Source organism: Oncorhynchus masou, chromosome 28 (genome assembly GCF_036934945.1).
Source record: "Oncorhynchus masou masou isolate Uvic2021 chromosome 28, UVic_Omas_1.1, whole genome shotgun sequence".
Taxonomy (NCBI): Eukaryota; Metazoa; Chordata; class Actinopteri; order Salmoniformes; family Salmonidae; genus Oncorhynchus; species Oncorhynchus masou.
The window spans coordinates 72,958,756-72,979,904 of NC_088239.1; the positions used below are offsets into that span (position 1 = coordinate 72,958,756).

Genomic DNA, 21,149 nt, shown 5'->3' on the forward strand with positions numbered 1-21,149 from the left:
ATGTAAGGATACACACACGTATTCATGTGCACTTACATGCACACACACACACAACACAACACAACGGGGACAGAGTGAATCAGTCTGCTATTGTCGTAGAAAATGAGCCTGGAAGGCACAACACAACGGGGACAGAGTGAATCAGTCTGCTATTGTCGTAGAAAATGAGCCTGGAAGGCACAACACAACGGGGACAGAGTGAATCAGTCTGCTATTGTTGTAGAAAATGAGCCTGGAAGGCACAACACAACGGGGACAGAGTGAATCAGTCTGCTATTGTTGTAGAAAATGAGCCTGGAAGGCACAACACAACGGGGACAGAGTGAATCAGTCTGCTATTGTTGTAGAAAATGAGCCTGGAAGGCACAACACAACGGGGACAGAGTGAATCAGTCTGCTATTGTTGTAGAAAATGAGCCTGGAAGGCACAACACAACGGGGACAGAGTGAATCAGTCTGCTATTGTTGTAGAAAATAAGCCTGGAAGGCACAGCACAACGGGGACAGAGTGAATCAGTCTGCTATTGTTGTAGAAAATGAGCCTGGAAGGCACAACACAAACAGAGTTATTTATATTTTTCATTTATTTTCCCAGTTGTTCCCAGAGGTTTGCAGATGCGCATCGTCAGACTATAATGAGCTCACCGTGAATTATATTAACAAATAATAGTGGGAACCCGTCATTCTTTTCAATTTCAGGTCCGGGAAATTCTATCTAATTAGATTTTCAACTGCAGTCTCTTGGATGATGTCTGGAGGGGGGGGCTGTAGCATGAAGTAGAATATTTCAAACAGAAAAAAACTTACTGACAGACACACACTGTTATAAACATACACACACAGACTCACACTCCATCTACATCCCTATTATCATCAGTCCCACTAGGCACAGTTCTGATTCCTGATCCCCCTCTTTCCTGCTCATCTCCCCCACTCAGGTGCAGCTCCTGAAGGATCAGATGTCAGTGGAGACCGCAGCTCGTGTAGAGGCTCAGGCCCGTGTCCACCAGCTGCTACTACAGAACAGAGACCTGCTCCAGCACCTGTCCCTGCTGGTCACACAGCTCAAACACCTGGAGAGCAAGGCACCGGGACCGGGGGAGAGACACACAGCTGGACTGGGACCGGGGAGAGACAGGGTCACAGTAAGTCACCTGCACTAACTATACGAGCCAGAACAATTAAGTTGAATATACAGTACAGGTAAAACAGTCATTCTCCATTGAGCATGCTTGTTAATCCAGGACTTTATACAGAGGGGCAAAAAAGTATTTAGTCAGCCACCAATTGTGCAAGTGTACCTATGATGAAAATTACTGGCCTCTCTCATCTTTTTAAGTTGGAGAACTTGCACAATTGGTGGCTGACTAAATACTTTTTTGCCCCACTGTATGTGTCCAGGACACTGGCCCTCCATGTACAACAGTTCATCATCAAGGACAGATCACACTTACATACCAACATTTAGGAAATGCACATTGTTAAGCAAGCTAAGCAATCATAGACCCACACACACACACACACACACACATACACACACAAATACAAACACATACGCACACACGCGCATACAAACACATACACACATGCATACAAATACATATTCACACACAATCGCATACAAACACATACACACACACGCATACAAACACATACATACACAAACACATACAAACACAGACACACATACAAACACACACACACACGCATACAAACACATACATACACACACACGCATACGAACACACACACACGCATACAAACACATACATACACACACACGCATTGGAACACACACACACACGCATACAAACACACGCATACAAACACATACATACACGCATACAAACACACACACGCATACAAACACACACACGCATACGAACACACACACACGCATACAAACACACACACGCATTCGAACACACACACACACGAAGGAGGAGTACAGTATGGGGGTGTAATTGTAAATGCTGTTAATGCAATAAAGAGTTGGCTTGAGGGGTGTGTGTGTGTGTGTGTGTGTGTGTGTGTGTGTGTGTGTGTGTGTGTGTGTGTGTGTGTGTGTGTGTGTGGTGTCCGAAATTAACTTTTTGTCTCACACCAGCCAGCATATTTTACCTTCCAATAATAGTAAATTGCCTTTTTGTGTCACATATACATTAATCTCAGTACAGTTCATTGAGATAATAAGGTATTATCTGTACAGCACCAAAAATGCCAAACAGAGGGCACACAATGAAATAAACAAAACATATTAGATACACTGAATAAGAGTAGATAGAAGTCCAAACAGGGCAACAACAATGCTAAGATAGTTATGAGAAGTGCAGTGGACATAGAGCTGGTGCTCTCCTGATACAAAGGGGAAACAGGGGAAGCAGGTCTTCAAATCCTTTACTTTGAGTAGAAATACCCTGATAAAATACAGGTCAAATAGATGCTGGTTATTTTTGGCTGTGGCTAGATTTAATTTCCCAGCCTGAATACAACTGAAGAAGTCTTGAACTCAAAATTGTACTGAAGTATTTGCTATAAACATGTACTTAAGGATCAAACAAACAAGTACATTTGAACGTTTTGTAAACCTATCAGATGCTTAATAATTTGAATCAACTTAAACCTCCTCATCAGACTCCTCACTCTGCTGCGTCACCCTCTTTGCACCCTCCATGATGGCACTGATGGCGTGGCTTATGGGTGCCGCGTCTGCCTTTTCCACCGAATTGATGCCAACAAACTTCGACTCGATCTTGCCCTTGTGACAGATTCTGACATAAACTAACTCCTCCTCTTTCACAGAACTGTCTGTGGAGCAATCTGACATAGAGAGAAATGTTGTGTTTTTCAGATTCTCTCTGATGTTGTTTCTCTCCACCTCAGCAATATGGTGCAAAAACTATTTGCCCTGCTTCTTATTTCTGTATGTTGAGCCCACAGCGATTCCTTTGTTTTTCATCTGAACTGCAAAAATCAAACATCATATTAATATTATAATATTTGAATATACAATCATGTTATCCAATATAGCTGGCAGCTAAATTATCCTTCTACGCTTTGTTTACTTAAGGATCAACACTATAAGGTCGGTAAAGTCAATTGTATCACAATGCTTTAAAATGTAAACAGCATCTGGAGACAAACATTGAAATAGAATGTTACAGAGCCATGGAGATCCATGTCAGCATCAGTAAGCCTATCATTTGGTTGTATTTATACACTATTTTGAGGTGAACCAAAGCTAATCAAGAGCTGAGTAATAACCTACAATACTGGACCACCCTCCAGTGTGGTGGATAGCCTTCTGAGATTCACCCTCCAGTGTGGTGGATAGCCTTCTGAGATTCACCCTCCAGTGTGGTGGATAGCCTTCTGAGATTCACCCTCCAGTGTGGTGGATAGCCTTCTGAGATTCACCCTCCAGTGTGGTGGATAGCCTTCTGAGATTCACCCTCCAGTGTGGTGGATAGCCTTCTGAGATTCACCCTCCAGTGTGGTGGATAGCCTTCTGAGATTCACCCTCCAGTGTGGTGGATAGCCTTCTGAGATTCAGCCTCCAGTGTGGTGGATAGCCTTCTGAGATTCAGCCTCCAGTGTGGTGGATAGCCTTCTGAGATTCACCCTCCAGTGTGGTGGATAGCCTTCTGAGATTCACCCTCCAGTGTGGTGGATAGCCTTCTGAGATTCACCCTCCAGTGTGGTGGATAGCCTTCTGAGATTCACCCTCCAGTGTGGTGGATAGCCTTCTGAGATTCCAGTGTGGTGGATACCCTCCAGTGTGGTGGATAGCCTTCTGAGATTCACCCTCCAGTGTGGTGGATAGCCTTCTGAGATTCACCCTCCAGTGTGGTGGATAGCCTTCTGAGATTCACCCTCCAGTGTGGTGGATAGCCTTCTGAGATTCAGCCTCCAGTGTGGTGGATAGCCTTCTGAGATTCACCCTCCAGTGTGGTGGATAGCCTTCTGAGATTCACCCTCCAGTGTGGTGGATAGCCTTCTGAGATTCACCCTCCAGTGTGGTGGATAGCCTTCTGAGATTCACCCTCCAGTGTGGTGGATAGCCTTCTGAGATTCACCCTCCAGTGTGGTGGATAGCCTTCTGAGATTCACCCTCCAGTGTGGTGGATAGCCTTCTGAGATTCACCCTCCAATGTGGTGGATAGCCTTCTGAGATTCACCCTCCAGTGTGGTGGATAGCCTTCTGAGATTCACCCTCCAGTGTGGTGGATAGCCTTTTGAGATTCAGCCTCCAGTGTGGTGGATAGCCTTCTGAGATTCACCCTCCAGTGTGGTGGATAGCCTTCTGAGATTACACCCTCCAGTGTGGTGGATAGCCTTCTGAGATTCAGCCTCCAGTGTGGTGGATAGCCTTCTGAGATTCACCCTCCAGTGTGGTGGATAGCCTTCTGAGATTCACCCTCCAGTGTGGTGGATAGCCTTCTGAGATTCAGCCTCCAGTGTGGTGGATAGCCTTCTGAGATTCACCCTCCAGTGTGGTGGATAGCCTGAGATTTCCAGTGTGGTGGATAGATTCACCCTCCAGTGTGGTGGATAGCCTTCTGAGATTCACCCTCCAGTGTGGTGGATAGCCTTCTGAGATTCACCCTCCAGTGTGGTGGATAGCCTTCTGAGATTCAGCCTCCAGTGTGGTGGATAGCCTTCTGAGATTCACCCTCCAGTGTGGTGGATAGCCTTCTGAGATTCACCCTCCAGTGTGGTGGATAGCCTTCTGAGATTCACCCTCCAGTGTGGTGGATAGCCTTCTGAGATTCACCCTCCAGTGTGGTGGATAGCCTTCTGAGATTCACCCTCCAGTGTGGTGGATAGCCTTCTGAGATTCAGCCTCCAGTGTGGTGGATAGCCTTCTGAGATTCACCCTCCAGTGTGGTGGATAGCCTTCTGAGATTCACCCTCCAGTGTGGTGGATAGCCTTCTGAGATTTACCCTCCAGTGTGGTGGATAGCCTTCTGAGATTCAGCCTCCAGTGTGGTGGATAGCCTTCTGAGATTCACCCTCCAGTGTTGTGGATAGCCTTCTGAGATTCACCCTCCAGTGTGGTGGATAGCCTTCTGAGATTCAGCCTCCAGTGTGGTGGATAGCCTTCTGAGATTCAGCCTCCAGTGTGGTGGATAGCCTTCTGAGATTCACCCTCCAGTGTGGTGGATAGCCTTCTGAGATTCACCCTCCAGTGTGGTGGATAGCCTTCTGAGATTCACCCTCCAGTGTGGTGGATAGCCTTCTGAGATTCACCCTCCAGTGTTGTGGATAGCCTTCTGAGATTCACCCTCCAGTGTTGTGGATAGCCTTCTGAGATTCACCCTCCAGTGTGGTGGATAGCCTTCTGAGATTCAGCCTCCAGTGTGGTGGATAGCCTTCTGAGATTCATCTCCAGTGTGGTGGATAGCCTTCTGAGATTCAGCCTCCAGTGTGGTGGATAGCCTTCTGAGATTTACCCTCCAGTGTGGTGGATAGCCTTCTGAGATTCAGCCTCCAGTGTGGTGGATAGCCTTCTGAGATTCACCCTCCAGTGTGGTGGATAGCCTTCTGAGATTCACCCTCCAGTGTGGTGGATAGCCTTCTGAGATTCACCCTCCAGTGTGGTGGATAGCCTTCTGAGATTCACCCTCCAGTGTGGTGGATAGCCTTCTGAGATTTACCCTCCAGTGTGGTGGATAGCCTTCTGAGATTTACCCTCCAGTGTGGTGGATAGCCTTCTGAGATTCAGCCTCCAGTGTGGTGGATAGCCTTCTGAGATTTACCCTCCAGTGTGGTGGATAGCCTTCTGAGATTCACCCTCCAGTGTGGTGGATAGCCTTCTGAGATTTACCCTCCAGTGTGGTGGATAGCCTTCTGAGATTCAGCCTCCAGTGTGGTGGATAGCCTTCTGAGATTCACCCTCCAGTGTGGTGGATAGCCTTCTGAGATTTACCCTCCAGTGTGGTGGATAGCCTTCTGAGATTCAGCCTCCAGTGTGGTGGATAGCCTTCTGAGATTTACCCTCCAGTGTGGTGGATAGCCTTCTGAGATTCAGCCTCCAGTGTGGTGGATAGCCTTCTGAGATTTACCCTCCAGTGTGGTGGATAGCCTTCTGAGATTCACCCTCCAGTGTGGTGGATAGCCTTCTGAGATTTACCCTCCAGTGTGGTGGATAGCCTTCTGAGATTCAGCCTCCAGTGTGGTGGATAGCCTTCTGAGATTCACCCTCCAGTGTGGTGGATAGCCTTCTGAGATTTACCCTCCAGTGTGGTGGATAGCCTTCTGAGATTCAGCCTCCAGTGTTGTGGATAGCCTTCTGAGATTTACCCTCCAGTGTGGTGGATAGCCTTCTGAGATTCAACCTCCAGTGTGGTGGATAGCCTTCTGAGATTCACCCTCCAGTGTTGTGGATAGCCTTCTGAGATTCACCCTCCAGTGTGGTGGATAGCCTTCTGAGATTCAGCCTCCAGTGTGGTGGATAGCCTTCTGAGATTCACCCTCCAGTGTGGTGGATAGCCTTCTGAGATTCAGCCTCCAGTGTGGTGGATAGCCTTCTGAGATTCACCCTCCAGTGTGGTGGATAGCCTTCTGAGATTCAGCCTCCAGTGTGGTGGATAGCCTTCTGAGATTTACCCTCCAGTGTGGTGGATAGCCTTCTGAGATCTACTCGCCAAATGTAAAATCTACCCGCATTTTGCGCTTGGCAGGTGTTCATTTTGGACCCTGTGTGTGTGTGTGTGTGTGTGTGTGTGTGTGTGTGTGTGTGTGTGTGTGTGTGTGTGTGTGTGTGTGTGTGTGTGTGTGTGTGTGTGTGTGTGTGTGTGTGTGTGTGTGTGTGTGTGTGTGTGTGTGTGTGTGTGCAGATTTGTTAGTATGTATTTGTTTCTTTAGTTTTATGTTGTGTACATGGCAGATAAAAGCTGAATTGCGTATACAGAAGCATATAACAAACTACAACAAATCCAAAATAATAACATTGTATCACCACAGATAGGAAGTTAGGTACTGTAAGGATGAGTGATGAATTGAAGCAGTTCAGATGGCGTTACGAGAGGAGGAACTTCAGGTATGGATGGTCACGGAGGTGAGACAGTTAGGTCCGCATCCTCAACACCTATAGAGATATGAGCCCAGTTCACTTCTCTGTCCCCAATGTCCTTTCTCCGGGCTTTGTAGCTTGATGGTTAGCGAACTAGCTAGCTACTAATCTCCACGAACTCTGTGTATCACCCACTTGGCTGAAGCTAACGTTACTGCTGCCACACGGTGCTGAGAGCTCACCACTAGGGCTGCGGAATTCATCACAATCAAATTCAAACAATCCATAGCTAGCTAGCTGCTACACTCTAAAAAGAAGTATCCTTTAGGGGTTCTTCAAATTGAAACTGTGGGGGAACCCCTATAAGTTCTTCAAATAACCCCTTTTAATGGATCCTCAAAGAACCTTTTGAAGAACCATTTGGGTTATTAATAATGATAAGCATAACAATAATAACAATAACACAATATTTTAGTTGTCAGTGTTTATTATGGTTTTAGTGGCAAAGCAGAATAAAACAATCCAAAGAGAGGTAAACTCCCAGCAGAGCCCCAAGTCTAATGTGTATATCCTCTGGCGTGTTGATGTTCATGTTTTGATGTTCTCCGTATCCATAGTCAGTGCATGGTGATAACAGGCTTCCTGTTATATTCATCAGAGGTGTAGGGAGGGTGAAGTCTGGGAATCCAAAAAATAGTAATTATACAGATGATTAACAAAACATGCACACGACAGTATTCATACCTTGGTTTCCGTGGTGAATGTGAATGAAAAAAATGTTGCCTATGTGCTGTTCATTGAAGAGGGAAAGGGAAAGGGGGATACCTCGTCAGTTGTTCAAAGAAAGGGAAAGGGGGATACCTCGTCAGTTGTTCAACAGAAAGGGAAAGGGGGATACCTCGTCAGTTGTTCAACAGAAAGGGAAAGGGGGATACCTAGTCAGTTGTTCAACAGAAAGGGAAAGGGAGATACCTAGTCAGTTGTTCAACAGAAAGGGAAAGGGGGATACCTCGTCAGTTGTTCAACAGAAAGGGAAAGGGGGATACCTAGTCAGTTGTTCAACAGAAAGGGAAAGGGGGATACCTAGTCAGTTGTTAAAGGGAAAGGGGGATACCTAGTCAGTTGTTCAACAGAAAGGGTGATACCTAGTCAGTTGTTCAACAGAAAGGGAAAGGGGGATACCTAGTCAGTTGTTCAACAGAAACGGAAAGGGGGATACCTAGTCAGTAGTTCAACAGAAAGGGAAAGGGTGATACCTAGTCAGTTGTTCAACAGAAAGGGAAAGGGGGATACCTAGTCAGTAGTTCAACAGAAAGGGAAAGGGTGATACCTAGTCAGTTGTTCAACAGAAAGGGAAAGGGGGATACCTCGTCAGTTGTTCAAAGAAAGGGAAAGGGGGATACCTCGTCAGTTGTTCAACAGAAAGGGAAAGGGGGATACCTCGTCAGTTGTTCAACAGAAAGGGAAAGGGGGATACCTAGTCAGTTGTTCAACAGAAAGGGAAAGGGAGATACCTAGTCAGTTGTTCAACAGAAAGGGAAAGGGGGATACCTAGTCAGTTGTTCAACAGAAAGGGAAAGGGGGATACCTAGTCAGTTGTTCAACAGAAAGGGAAAGGGGGATACCTAGTCAGTTGTTAAAGGGAAAGGGGGATACCTAGTCAGTTGTTCAACAGAAAGGGTGATACCTAGTCAGTTGTTCAACAGAAAGGGAAAGGGGGATACCTAGTCAGTTGTTCAACAGAAACGGAAAGGGGGATACCTAGTCAGTAGTTCAACAGAAAGGGAAAGGGTGATACCTAGTCAGTTGTTCAACAGAAAGGGAAAGGGGGATACCTAGTCAGTAGTTCAACAGAAAGGGAAAGGGTGATACCTAGTCAGTTGTTCAACAGAAAGGGAAAGGGGGATACCTAGTCAGTTGTTCAACAGAAAGGGAAAGGGTGATACCTAGTCAGTTGTTCAACAGAAAGGGAAAGGGTGATACCTAGTCAGTTGTTCAACAGAAAGGGAAAGGGGGATACCTAGTCAGTTGTTCAACAGAAAGGGAAAGGGGGATACCTAGTCAGTTGTTCAACAGAAAGGGAAAGGGGATACCTAGTCAGTTGTTCAACAGAAAGGGAAAGGGGGATACCTAGTCAGTTGTTCAACAGAAAGGGAAAGGGGGATACCTAGTCAGTTGTTCAACAGAAAGGGAAAGGGGGATACCTAGTCAGTTGTTCAACAGAAAGGGAAAGGGGGATACCTAGTCAGTTGTTCAACAGAAAGGGAAAGGGGGATACCTAGTCAGTTGTTCAACAGAAAGGGAAAGGGGGATACCTAGTCAGTTGTTCAACAGAAAGGGAAAGGGGGATACCTCGTCAGTTGTTCAAAGAAAGGGAAAGGGGGATACCTAGTCAGTTGTTCAACAGAAAGGGAAAGGGGGATACCTAGTCAGTTGTTCAACAGAAAGGGAAAGGGGGATACCTAGTCAGTTGTTCAACAGAAAGGGAAAGGGGGATACCTAGTCAGTTGTTCAACAGAAAGGGAAAGGGGGATACCTAGTCAGTTGTTCAACAGAAAGGGAAAGGGGGATACCTCGTCAGTTGTTCAAAGAAAGGGAAAGGGGGATACCTAGTCAGTTGTTCAACAGAAAGGGAAAGGGGGATACCTAGTCAGTTGTTCAACAGAAAGGGAAAGGGGATACCTAGTCAGTTGTTCAACAGAAAGGGAAAGGGGGATACCTCATCAGTTGTTCAAAGAAAGGGAAAGGGGGATACCTAGTCAGTTGTTCAACAGAAAGGGAAAGGGGATACCTAGTCAGTTGTTCAACAGAAAGGGAAAGGGGGATACCTCATCAGTTGTTCAAAGAAAGGGAATGGGGGATACCTAGTCAGTTGTTCAACAGAAAGGGAAAGGGAGATACCTAGTCAGTTGTTCAACAGAAAGGGAAAGGGGGATACCTAGTCAGTTGTTCAACAGAAAGGGAAAGGGGGATACCTAGTCAGTTGTTCAACAGAAAGGGAAAGGGGGATACCTAGTCAGTTGTTCAACAGAAAGGGAAAGGGGGATACCTAGTCAGTTGTTCAACAGAAAGGGAAAGGGGGATACCTAGTCAGTTGTTCAACAGAAAGGGAAAGGGGGATACCTAGTCAGTTGTTCAACAGAAAGGGAAAGGGGGATACCTAGTCAGTTGTTCAACAGAAAGGGAAAGGGGGATACCTAGTCAGTTGTTCAACAGAAAGGGAAAGGGGGATACCTAGTCAGTTGTTCAACAGAAAGGGAAAGGGGGATACCTCGTCAGTAGTTCAACAGAAAGGGAAAGGGGGATACCTCGTCAGTAGTTCAACAGAAAGGGAAAGGGGGATACCTAGTCAGTTGTTCAACAGAAAGGGAAAGGGGGATACCTAGTCAGTTGTTCAACAGAAAGGGAAAGGGGGATACCTAGTCAGTTGTTCAACAGAAAGGGAAAGGGGGATACCTAGTCAGTTGTTCAACAGAAAGGGAAAGGGGGATACCTAGTCAGTTGTTCAACAGAAAGGGAAAGGGGGATACCTCGTCAGTAGTTCAACAGAAAGGGAAAGGGGGATACCTCGTCAGTAGTTCAACAGAAAGGGAAAGGGGGATACCTCGTCAGTAGTTCAACAGAAAGGGAAAGGGGGATACCTAGTCAGTTGTTCAAGGGAAAGGGGGATACCTAGTCAGTTGTTCAACAGAAAGGGAAAGGGGGATACCTCATCAGTTGTTCAAAGAAAGGGAAAGGGGGATACCTAGGTAGTTGTTCAACAGAAAAGGAAAGGGGGATACCTAGTCAGTTGTTCAACAGAAAGGGAATGGGGGATACCTAGTCAGTTGTTCAACAGAAAGGGAAAGGGGGATACCTCATCAGTTGTTCAACAGAAAGGGAAAGGGGATACCTAGTCAGTTGTTAAAGGGAAAGGGGGATACCTAGTCAGTTGTTCAACAGAAAGGGAAAGGGGGATACCTAGTCAGTTGTTCAACAGAAAGGGAAAGGGGGATACCTAGTCAGTTGTTAAAGGGAAAGGGGGATACCTAGTCAGTTGTTCAACAGAAAGGGTGATACCTAGTCAGTTGTTCAACAGAAAGGGAAAGGGGGATACCTAGTCAGTTGTTCAACAGAAAGGGAAAGGGGGATACCTAGTCAGTTGTTCAACAGAAAGGGAAAGGGGGATACCTAGTCAGTTGTTCAACAGAAAGGGAAAGGGGGATACCTAGTCAGTTGTTCAACAGAAAGGGAAAGGGGGATACCTAGTCAGTTGTTCAACAGAAAGGGAAAGGGGGATACCTAGTCAGTTGTTCAACAGAAAGGGAAAGGGGGATACCTAGTCAGTTGTTCAACAGAAAGGGAAAGGGTGATACCTAGTCAGTTGTTCAACAGAAAGGGAAAGGGGGATACCTAGTCAGTTGTTCAACAGAAAGGGAAAGGGGGATACCTAGTCAGTTGTTCAACAGAAAGGGAAAGGGGGATACCTAGTCAGTTGTTCAACAGAAAGGGAAAGGGGGATACCTAGTCAGTTGTTCAACAGAAAGGGAAAGGGGGATACCTAGTCAGTTGTTCAACAGAAAGGGAAAGGGGGATACCTAGTCAGTTGTTCAACAGAAAGGAAAGGGTGATACCTAGTCAGTTGTTCAACAGAAAGGGAAAGGGGGATACCTAGTCAGTTGTTCAACAGAAAGGGAAAGGGGGATACCTAGTCAGTTGTTCAACAGAAAGGGAATGGGGGATACCTAGTCAGTTGTACAACTGAATGCCTTCAACTGAAATGTGTCTTCTGCATTTAACCCAACCCCTCTGAATCAGAGCGGTGCGGGGGGCTGCCTTGATCGTAAGGGAGGAGGATGGTACATGTGATCTGCATAACATACCAATACCAATTGAATACCGTTGTATGCATCCTCGTCTGTATACCTGCAGACAGACTCAAAAGTGAGCAAGTTCAGTCATCTGCACCCAACACAGCTGGCCTTCAACATTCTTACCTCTTTGTTGATTGATATCCATTGAATTGTGTCTATTTTCTGTTTTAGAAAGATTTGCACAAATCTGAAAGGATAGATGGTATCATCATAAAACAATATCCATTTAGATATAAGGGACCAACCTTACATTGAGGAGATCTTTACATGTTTCAGTTACTGTTAGTGCCTGAACCTGCTGTCTTTTCAAATCCAAATGTTTCGATCGGCCAGTTAGGTCCTTGAAAGAACCCCCCCACCAACTAATGAGGTTTCTCTATGAACCACACCTCCTATGGGGTTCTTGGAAGAACCTTTTGGGGGCCATTTTCAGTGCCAAGAACCCTAAGGTTCTTCAAAGAACTTTGAGGATCTTAGAAGAAGCCTTGTTGAAGCCATCATTTTTAGAGTGTAGTTATCTATAGCCAAACAAGACAACAACAGTCTTTCATCTTGGCCATGATTAAAACAAATTCAAAAGAGCAATCAAAACACAAATAGCTGATGCCCCAAAAAAATCTAAATGAATGGGACCTATCAGCCATTGCTACCAGTACGGCACCATTTGTGTGGTAGTGTCTGTATATTTGTTTTTGTGGGGTTGACACGTGGTGTTTCATGTTTCATCTTAAATCATGGTACACCCAGAACTAGTAAATGCTAATCCAACCAATCTAAGACACAGTCCACTCAGACGCTGCCGGCTGCACAGCCGAAACCTCTGTCTCTGGAGAGTGTACTCACATAGGCATGTGTGTATTTGTGTGTGTGTGTTAGAGAGAGATTGAGATGTGAAATAAGTGAGAGAAATGGAGGAAGGAAAGAGAGAGAAAAACTGATAATGAGATGATGATTTGAAAGAAAGACAGAAGAAATTGACTGACAACTGTGTGTGTGTGTGTGTGTGTGTGTGTGTGTGTGTGTGTGTGTGTGTGTGTGTGTGTGTGTGTGTGTGTGTGTGTGTGTGTGTGTGTTTTTTTATTTTGAGTAATTTTTGTCTGTGAGAAAGAGACAGGGAAGGAGGTGTGAGAGAAACTGACGAACAACTAGGGACATTGAGAGTGTGGGCTAAAGTTAGACTTGTTTGCTTCATTTCATTAAAATATTCATTTTTTGACTATTTGTGTTCAACTTTGTCAGTTAAAGACATTTCTCTTCCTTCCCCTGTAGATGATCAGGAGTCGTCATGGATGACCAGGTCTCTGTCACTCAACCTGAAAAACCATTACAGCTTGAGCAGCATGGACCAGCCCATCACCTCCACCCCTGCAGGGCCACTCCAAAACCGCCCCCTCACCGCTTCCCAGGTGGATGGTGCCGAGTCCTACCTCAACCTCCTCAACCTGGAGAATGGGACCAAACCACTGGGCTCTCAAAACGGGGGGGAGACGGAGACAGACACACTCATCAGAAGAACATCCAATGGGAAGCCAGGGCGGAAAGACAGCTCGGAAGTGTTGTCAAATGAGATTGTGCGGTTGGAAACAAGGAATTTGACAGCCCTGGATGAAAGGTAAACTATCTAAACATAGCTTAGTTTATACATCTTACTGTACAAACCTTTTCTTGAAGACCAGCCACATTTGAGAGTAGCCATATGCCAGAGGGCCTATTCAATGCAGCACACACACACACACACACACACACACACACACACACACACACACACACACACACACACACACACACACCATTGCCTGGTCATAATTATACACAATGTATTGGAGCTCCTATTTGGCAGTCACAGACAGTACAGTCCCTCGCTTTCATCTAGAAGAAAAGGAGTCAGGAGCTGCTAGCTTCCTCTCATCCCCACACAACAGAACAGGCTTCCTCTCATCCCCACACAGCAGAACAGGCTTCCTCTCATCCCCACACAACAGAACACAACAGATCAGGCCTCCTCTCATCCCCACACAACAGAACAGGCTTTCTCTCATCCCCACACAACAGAACAGGCTTCCTCTCATCCCCACACAACAGAACAGGCTTCCTCTCATCCCCACACAACAGAACAGGCTTCCTCTCATCCCCACACAACATAACAGGCCTCCTCTAATCCCCACACAACAGAACACAACAGAACAGGCCTCCTCTCATCCCCACACAACAGAACAGGCCTCCTCTCATCCCCACACAACAGAACAGGCCTCCTCTCATCCCCACACAACAGAACACAACAGAACAGGCCTCCTCTCATCCCCACACAACAGAACAGGCCTCCTCTCATCCCCACACAACAGAACACAACAGAACAGGCCTCCTCTCATCCCCACACAACAGAACACAACAGAACAGGCCTCCTCTCATCCCCACACAACAGAACAGGCCTCCTCTCATCCCCACACAACAGAACACAACAGAACAGGCCTCCTCTCATCCCCACACAACAGAACAGGCCTCCTCTCATCCCCACACAACAGAACACAACAGAACAGGCCTCCTCTCATCCCCACACAACAGAACACAACAGAACAGGCCTCCTCTCATCCCCACACAACAGAACAGGCCTCCTCTCATCCCCACACAACAGAACACAACAGAACAGGCCTCCTCTCATCCCCACACAACAGAACAGGCCTCCTCTCATCCCCACACAACAGAACACAACAGAACAGGCCTCCTCTCATCCCCACACAACATAACAGGCCTCCTCTCATCCCCACACAACATAACAGGCCTCCTCTCATCCCCACACAACAGAACACAACATAACAGGCCTCCTCTCATCCCCACACAACAGAACAGGATTCCTCTCATCCCCACACAACATAACAGGCCTCCTCTCATCCCCACACAACATAACAGGCCTCCTCTCATCCCCACACAACAGAATAGGCCTCCTCTCATCCCCACACAACAGAACACAACAGAACAGGATTCCTCTCATCCCCACACAACAGAACAGGATTCCTCTCATCCCCACACAACATAACAGGCCTCCTCTCATCCCCACACAACATAACAGGCCTCCTCTCATCCCCACACAACAGAACAGGATTCCTCTCATCCCCACACAACATAACAGGCCTCCTCTCATCCCCACACAACAGAACAGGCCTCCTCTCATCCCCACACAACAGAACAGGCCTCCTCTCATCCCCACACAACAGAACAGGATTCCTCTCATCCCCACACAACATAACAGGCCTCCTCTCATCCCCACACAACAGAACAGGCCTCCTCTCATCCCCACACAACAGAACAGGCCTCCTCTCATCCCCACACAACAGAACACAACAGAACAGGCCTCCTCTCATCCCCACACAACAGAACAGGCCTCCTCTCATCCCCACACAACAGAACACAACAGAACAGGCCTCCTCTCATCCCCACACAACAGAACACAACAGAACAGGCCTCCTCTCATCCCCACACAACAGAACAGGCCTCCTCTCATCCCCACACAACAGAACACAACAGAACAGGCCTCCTCTCATCCCCACACAACAGAACAGGCCTCCTCTCATCCCCACACAACAGAACACAACAGAACAGGCCTCCTCTCATCCCCACACAACAGAACACAACAGAACAGGCCTCCTCTCATCCCCACACAACAGAACAGGCCTCCTCTCATCCCCACACAACAGAACACAACAGAACAGGCCTCCTCTCATCCCCACACAACAGAACAGGCCTCCTCTCATCCCCACACAACAGAACACAACAGAACAGGCCTCCTCTCATCCCCACACAACATAACAGGCCTCCTCTCATCCCCACACAACATAACAGGCCTCCTCTCATCCCCACACAACAGAACACAACATAACAGGCCTCCTCTCATCCCCACACAACAGAACAGGATTCCTCTCATCCCCACACAACATAACAGGCCTCCTCTCATCCCCACACAACATAACAGGCCTCCTCTCATCCCCACACAACAGAATAGGCCTCCTCTCATCCCCACACAACAGAACACAACAGAACAGGATTCCTCTCATCCCCACACAACAGAACAGGATTCCTCTCATCCCCACACAACATAACAGGCCTCCTCTCATCCCCACACAACATAACAGGCCTCCTCTCATCCCCACACAACATAACAGGCCTCCTCTCATCCCCACACAACAGAACAGGATTCCTCTCATCCCCACACAACATAACAGGCCTCCTCTCATCCCCACACAACAGAACAGGCCTCCTCTCATCCCCACACAACAGAACAGGCCTCCTCTCATCCCCACACAACAGAACAGGATTCCTCTCATCCCCACACAACATAACAGGCCTCCTCTCATCCCCACACAACAGAACAGGCCTCCTCTCATCCCCACACAACAGAACAGGCCTCCTCTCATCCCCACACAACAGAACAGGATTCCTCTCATCCCCACACAACAGAATAGGCCCCCTCTCATCCCCACACAACAGAATAGGCCTCCTCTCATCCCACACAACAGAACACAACAGAACAGGCCTCCTCTCATCCCCACACAACAGAACAGGCCTCCTCTCATCCCCACACAACAGAACACAACATAACAGGCCTCCTCTCATCCCCACACAACAGAACACAACAGAACAGGCCTCCTCTCATCCCCACACAACATAACAGGCCTCCTCTCATCCCACACAACATAACAGGCCTCCTCTCATCCCCACACAACAGAACAGGCCTCCTATAATCCCCACACAACAGAACAGGCCTCCTCTCATCCCCACACAACATAACAGGCCTCCTCTCATCCCCACACAACAGAACACAACATAACAGGCCTCCTCTCATCCCCACACAACAGAACAGGATTCCTCTCATCCCCACACAACATAACAGGCCTCCTCTCATCCCCACACAACATAACAGGCCTCCTCTCATCCCCACACAACAGAATAGGCCTCCTCTCATCCCCACACAACAGAACACAACAGAACAGGATTCCTCTCATCCCCACACAACAGAACAGGATTCCTCTCATCCCCACACAACATAACAGGCCTCCTCTCATCCCCACACAACATAACAGGCCTCCTCTCATCCCCACACAACAGAACAGGATTCCTCTCATCCCCACACAACAGAACAGGATTCCTCTCATCCCCACACAACAGAATAGGCCTCCTCTCATCCCCACACAACAGAACACAACAGAACAGGCCTCCTCTCATCCCCACACAACAGAATAGGCCCCCTCTCATCCCCACACAACAGAACAGGCCTCCTCTCATCCCTACACAACAGAACACAACATAACAGGCCTCCTCTCATCCCCACACAACAGAACACAACAGAACAGGCCTCCTCTCATCCCCACACAACAGGACACAACAGAACAGGCCTCCTCTCATCCCCACACAACATAACAGGCCTCCTCTCATCCCACACAACATAACAGGCCTCCTCTCATCCCCACACAACAGAACAGGCCTCCTATAATCCCCACACAACAGAACAGGCCTCCTCTCATCCCCACACAACAGAACAGGCCTCCTCTCATCCCCACACAACAGAACAGGCCTCCTCTCATCCCCACACAACAGAACAGGCCTCCTCTCATCCCCACACAACAGAACACAACAGAACAGGCTTCCTCTCATCCCCACACAACAGAACACAACAGAACAGGCCTCCTCTCATCCCCACACAACAGAACAGGCCTCCTCTCATCCCCACACAACATAACAGGCTTCCTCTCATCCCCACACAACAGAACACAACAGAACAGGCCTCCTCTCATCCCCACACAACAGAACAGGCCTCCTCTCATCCCCACACAACATAACAGGCCTCCTCTCATCCCCACACAACAGAACAGGCCTCCTCTCATCCCCACACAACAGAACACAACAGAACAGGCCTCCTCTCATCCCCACACAACAGAACAGGCCTCCTCTCATCCCCACACAACAGAACAGGCCTCCTCTCATCCCCACACAACATAACAGGCCTCCTCTAATCCCCACACAACAGAACAGGCTTCCTCTCATCCCCACACAACAGAACAGGCCTCCTCTCATCCCCACACAACAGAACACAACAGAACAGGCCTCCTCTCATCCCCACACAACATAACAGGCCTCCTCTCATCCCCACACAACAGAATAGGCTTCCTCTCATCCCCACACAACAGAACACAACAGAACAGGCCTCCTCTCATCCCCACACAACAGAACAGGCCTCCTCTCATCCCCACACAACAGAACAGGCCTCCTCTCATCCCCACACAACATAACAGGCCTCCTCTAATCCCCACACAACAGAACAGGCCTCCTCTCATCCCCACACAACATAACAGGCCTCCTCTCATCCCCACACAACATAACAGGCCTCCTCTCATCCCCACACAACAGAACACAACAGAACAGGCCTCCTCTCATCCCCACACAACATAACAGGCCTCCTCTCATCCCCACACAACAGAATAGGCTTCCTCTCATCCCCACACAACAGAACACAACAGAACAGGCCTCCTCTCATCCCCACACAACATAACAGGCCTCCTCTCATCCCCACACAACAGAACAGGCCTCCTCTAATCCCCACACAACAGAACAGGCCTCCTCTCATCCCCACACAACAGAACACAACAGAACAGGCCTCCTCTCATCCCCACACAACAGAACAGGCCTCCTCTCATCCCCACACAACATAACAGGCCTCCTCTCATCCCCACACAACAGAACAGGCTTCCTCTAATCCCCACACAACAGAACAGGCCTCCTCTCATCCCCACACAACAGAACACAACAGAACAGGCCTCCTCTCATCCCCACACAACAGAACAGGCCTCCTCTCATCCCCACACAACATAACAGGCCTCCTCTCATCCCACACAACATAACAGGCCTCCTCTCATCCCCACACAACAGAACACAACATAACAGGCCTCCTCTCATCCCCACACAACAGAACAGGCTTCCTCTCATCCCCACACAACAGAACACAACAGATCAGGCCTCCTCTCATCCCCACACAACAGAACAGGCTTTCTCTCATCCCCACACAACAGAACAGGCTTCCTCTCATCCCCACACAACAGAACAGGCTTCCTCTCATCCCCACACAACAGAACAGGCTTCCTCTCATCCCCACACAACATAACAGGCCTCCTCTAATCCCCACACAACAGAACACAACAGAACAGGCCTCCTCTCATCCCCACACAACAGAACAGGCCTCCTCTCATCCCCACACAACAGAACACAACAGAACAGGCCTCCTCTCATCCCCACACAACAGAACACAACAGAACAGGCCTCCTCTCATCCCCACACAACAGAACAGGCCTCCTCTCATCCCCACACAACAGAACACAACAGAACAGGCCTCCTCTCATCCCCACACAACAGAACAGGCCTCCTCTCATCCCCACACAACAGAACACAACAGAACAGGCCTCCTCTCATCCCCACACAACAGAACACAACAGAACAGGCCTCCTCTCATCCCCACACAACAGAACAGGCCTCCTCTCATCCCCACACAACAGAACACAACAGAACAGGCCTCCTCTCATCCCCACACAACAGAACAGGCCTCCTCTCATCCCCACACAACAGAACACAACAGAACAGGCCTCCTCTCATCCCCACACAACATAACAGGCCTCCTCTCATCCCCACACAACATAACAGGCCTCCTCTCATCCCCACACAACAGAACACAACATAACAGGCCTCCTCTCATCCCCACACAACAGAACAGGATTCCTCTCATCCCCACACAACATAACAGGCCTCCTCTCATCCCCACACAACATAACAGGCCTCCTCTCATCCCCACACAACAGAATAGGCCTCCTCTCATCCCCACACAACAGAACACAACAGAACAGGATTCCTCTCATCCCCACACAACAGAACAGGATTCCTCTCATCCCCACACAACATAACAGGCCTCCTCTCATCCCCACACAACATAACAGGCCTCCTCTCATCCCCACACAACAGAACAGGATTCCTCTCATCCCCACACAACATAACAGGCCTCCTCTCATCCCCACACAACAGAACAGGCCTCCTCTCATCCCCACACAACAGAACACAACAGAACAGGATTCCTCTCATCCCCACACAACAGAACACAACAGAACAGGATTCCTCTCATCCCCACACAACAGAATAGGCCTCCTCTCATCCCCACACAACAGAACAGGATTCCTCTCATCCCCACACAACAGAATAGGCCCCCTCTCATCCCCACACAACAGAATAGGCCTCCTCTCATCCCCACACAACAGAACACAACAGAACAGGCCTCCTCTCATCCCCACACAACAGAACAGGCCTCCTCTCATCCCCACACAACAGAACACAACATAACAGGCCTCCTCTCATCCCCACACAACAGAACACAACAGAACAGGCCTCCTCTCATCCCCACACAACATAACAGGCCTCCTCTCATCCCACACAACATAACAGGCCTCCTCTCATCCCCACACAACAGAACAGGCCTCCTATAATCCCCACACAACAGAACAGGCCTCCTCTCATCCCCACACAACAGAACAGGCCTCCTCTCATCCCCACACAACAGAACAGGCCTCCTCTCATCCCCACACAACAGAACAGGCCTCCTCTCATCCCCACACAACAGAACACAACAGAACAGGCTTCCTCTCATCCCCACACAACAGAACACAACAGAACAGGCCTCCTCTCATCCCCACACAACAGAACAGGCCTCCTCTCATCCCCACACAACAGAACAGGCTTCCTCTCATCCCCACACAACAGAACACAACAGAACAGGCCTCCTCTCATCCCCACACAACAGAACAGGCCTCCTCTCATCCCCACACAACATAACAGGCCTCCTCTCATCCCCACACAACAGAACAGGCCTCCTCTCATCCCCACACAACAGAACACAACAGAACAGGCCTCCTCTCATCCCCACACAACAGAACAGGCCTCCTCTCATCCCCACACAACAGAACAGGCCTCCTCTCATCCCCACACAACATAACAGGCCTCCTCTAATCCCCACACAACAGAACAGGCTTCCTCTCATCCCCACACAACAGAACAGGCCTCCTCTCATCCCCACACAACAGAACACAACAGAACAGGCCTCCTCTCATCCCCACACAACATAACAGGCCTCCTCTCATCCCCACACAACAGAATAGGCTTCCTCTCATCCCCACACAACAGAACACAACAGAACAGGCCTCCTCTCATCCCCACACAACAGAACAGGCCTCCTCTCATCCCCACACAACAGAACA

At 48.4% G+C, this 21,149-nt stretch overlaps 1 protein-coding gene across 1 annotated transcript in view; it reads left to right on the forward strand.

The window, feature by feature from the left end:
* The window catches only part of LOC135518219 (carboxyl-terminal PDZ ligand of neuronal nitric oxide synthase protein-like), a 159,342-nt gene extending 146,100 nt beyond the window's left edge, over positions 1–13,242 (forward strand). The window contains exons 9-10 of the mRNA XM_064943212.1: positions 939–1,145; positions 13,138–13,242. Of these exons, the coding sequence (XP_064799284.1) occupies positions 939–1,145; positions 13,138–13,161 (231 nt within the window). The 3' untranslated portion in view covers positions 13,162–13,242. The remainder of the gene's footprint in view (positions 1–938; positions 1,146–13,137) is intronic.
* Positions 13,243–21,149: the final 7,907 nt, after the last annotated feature.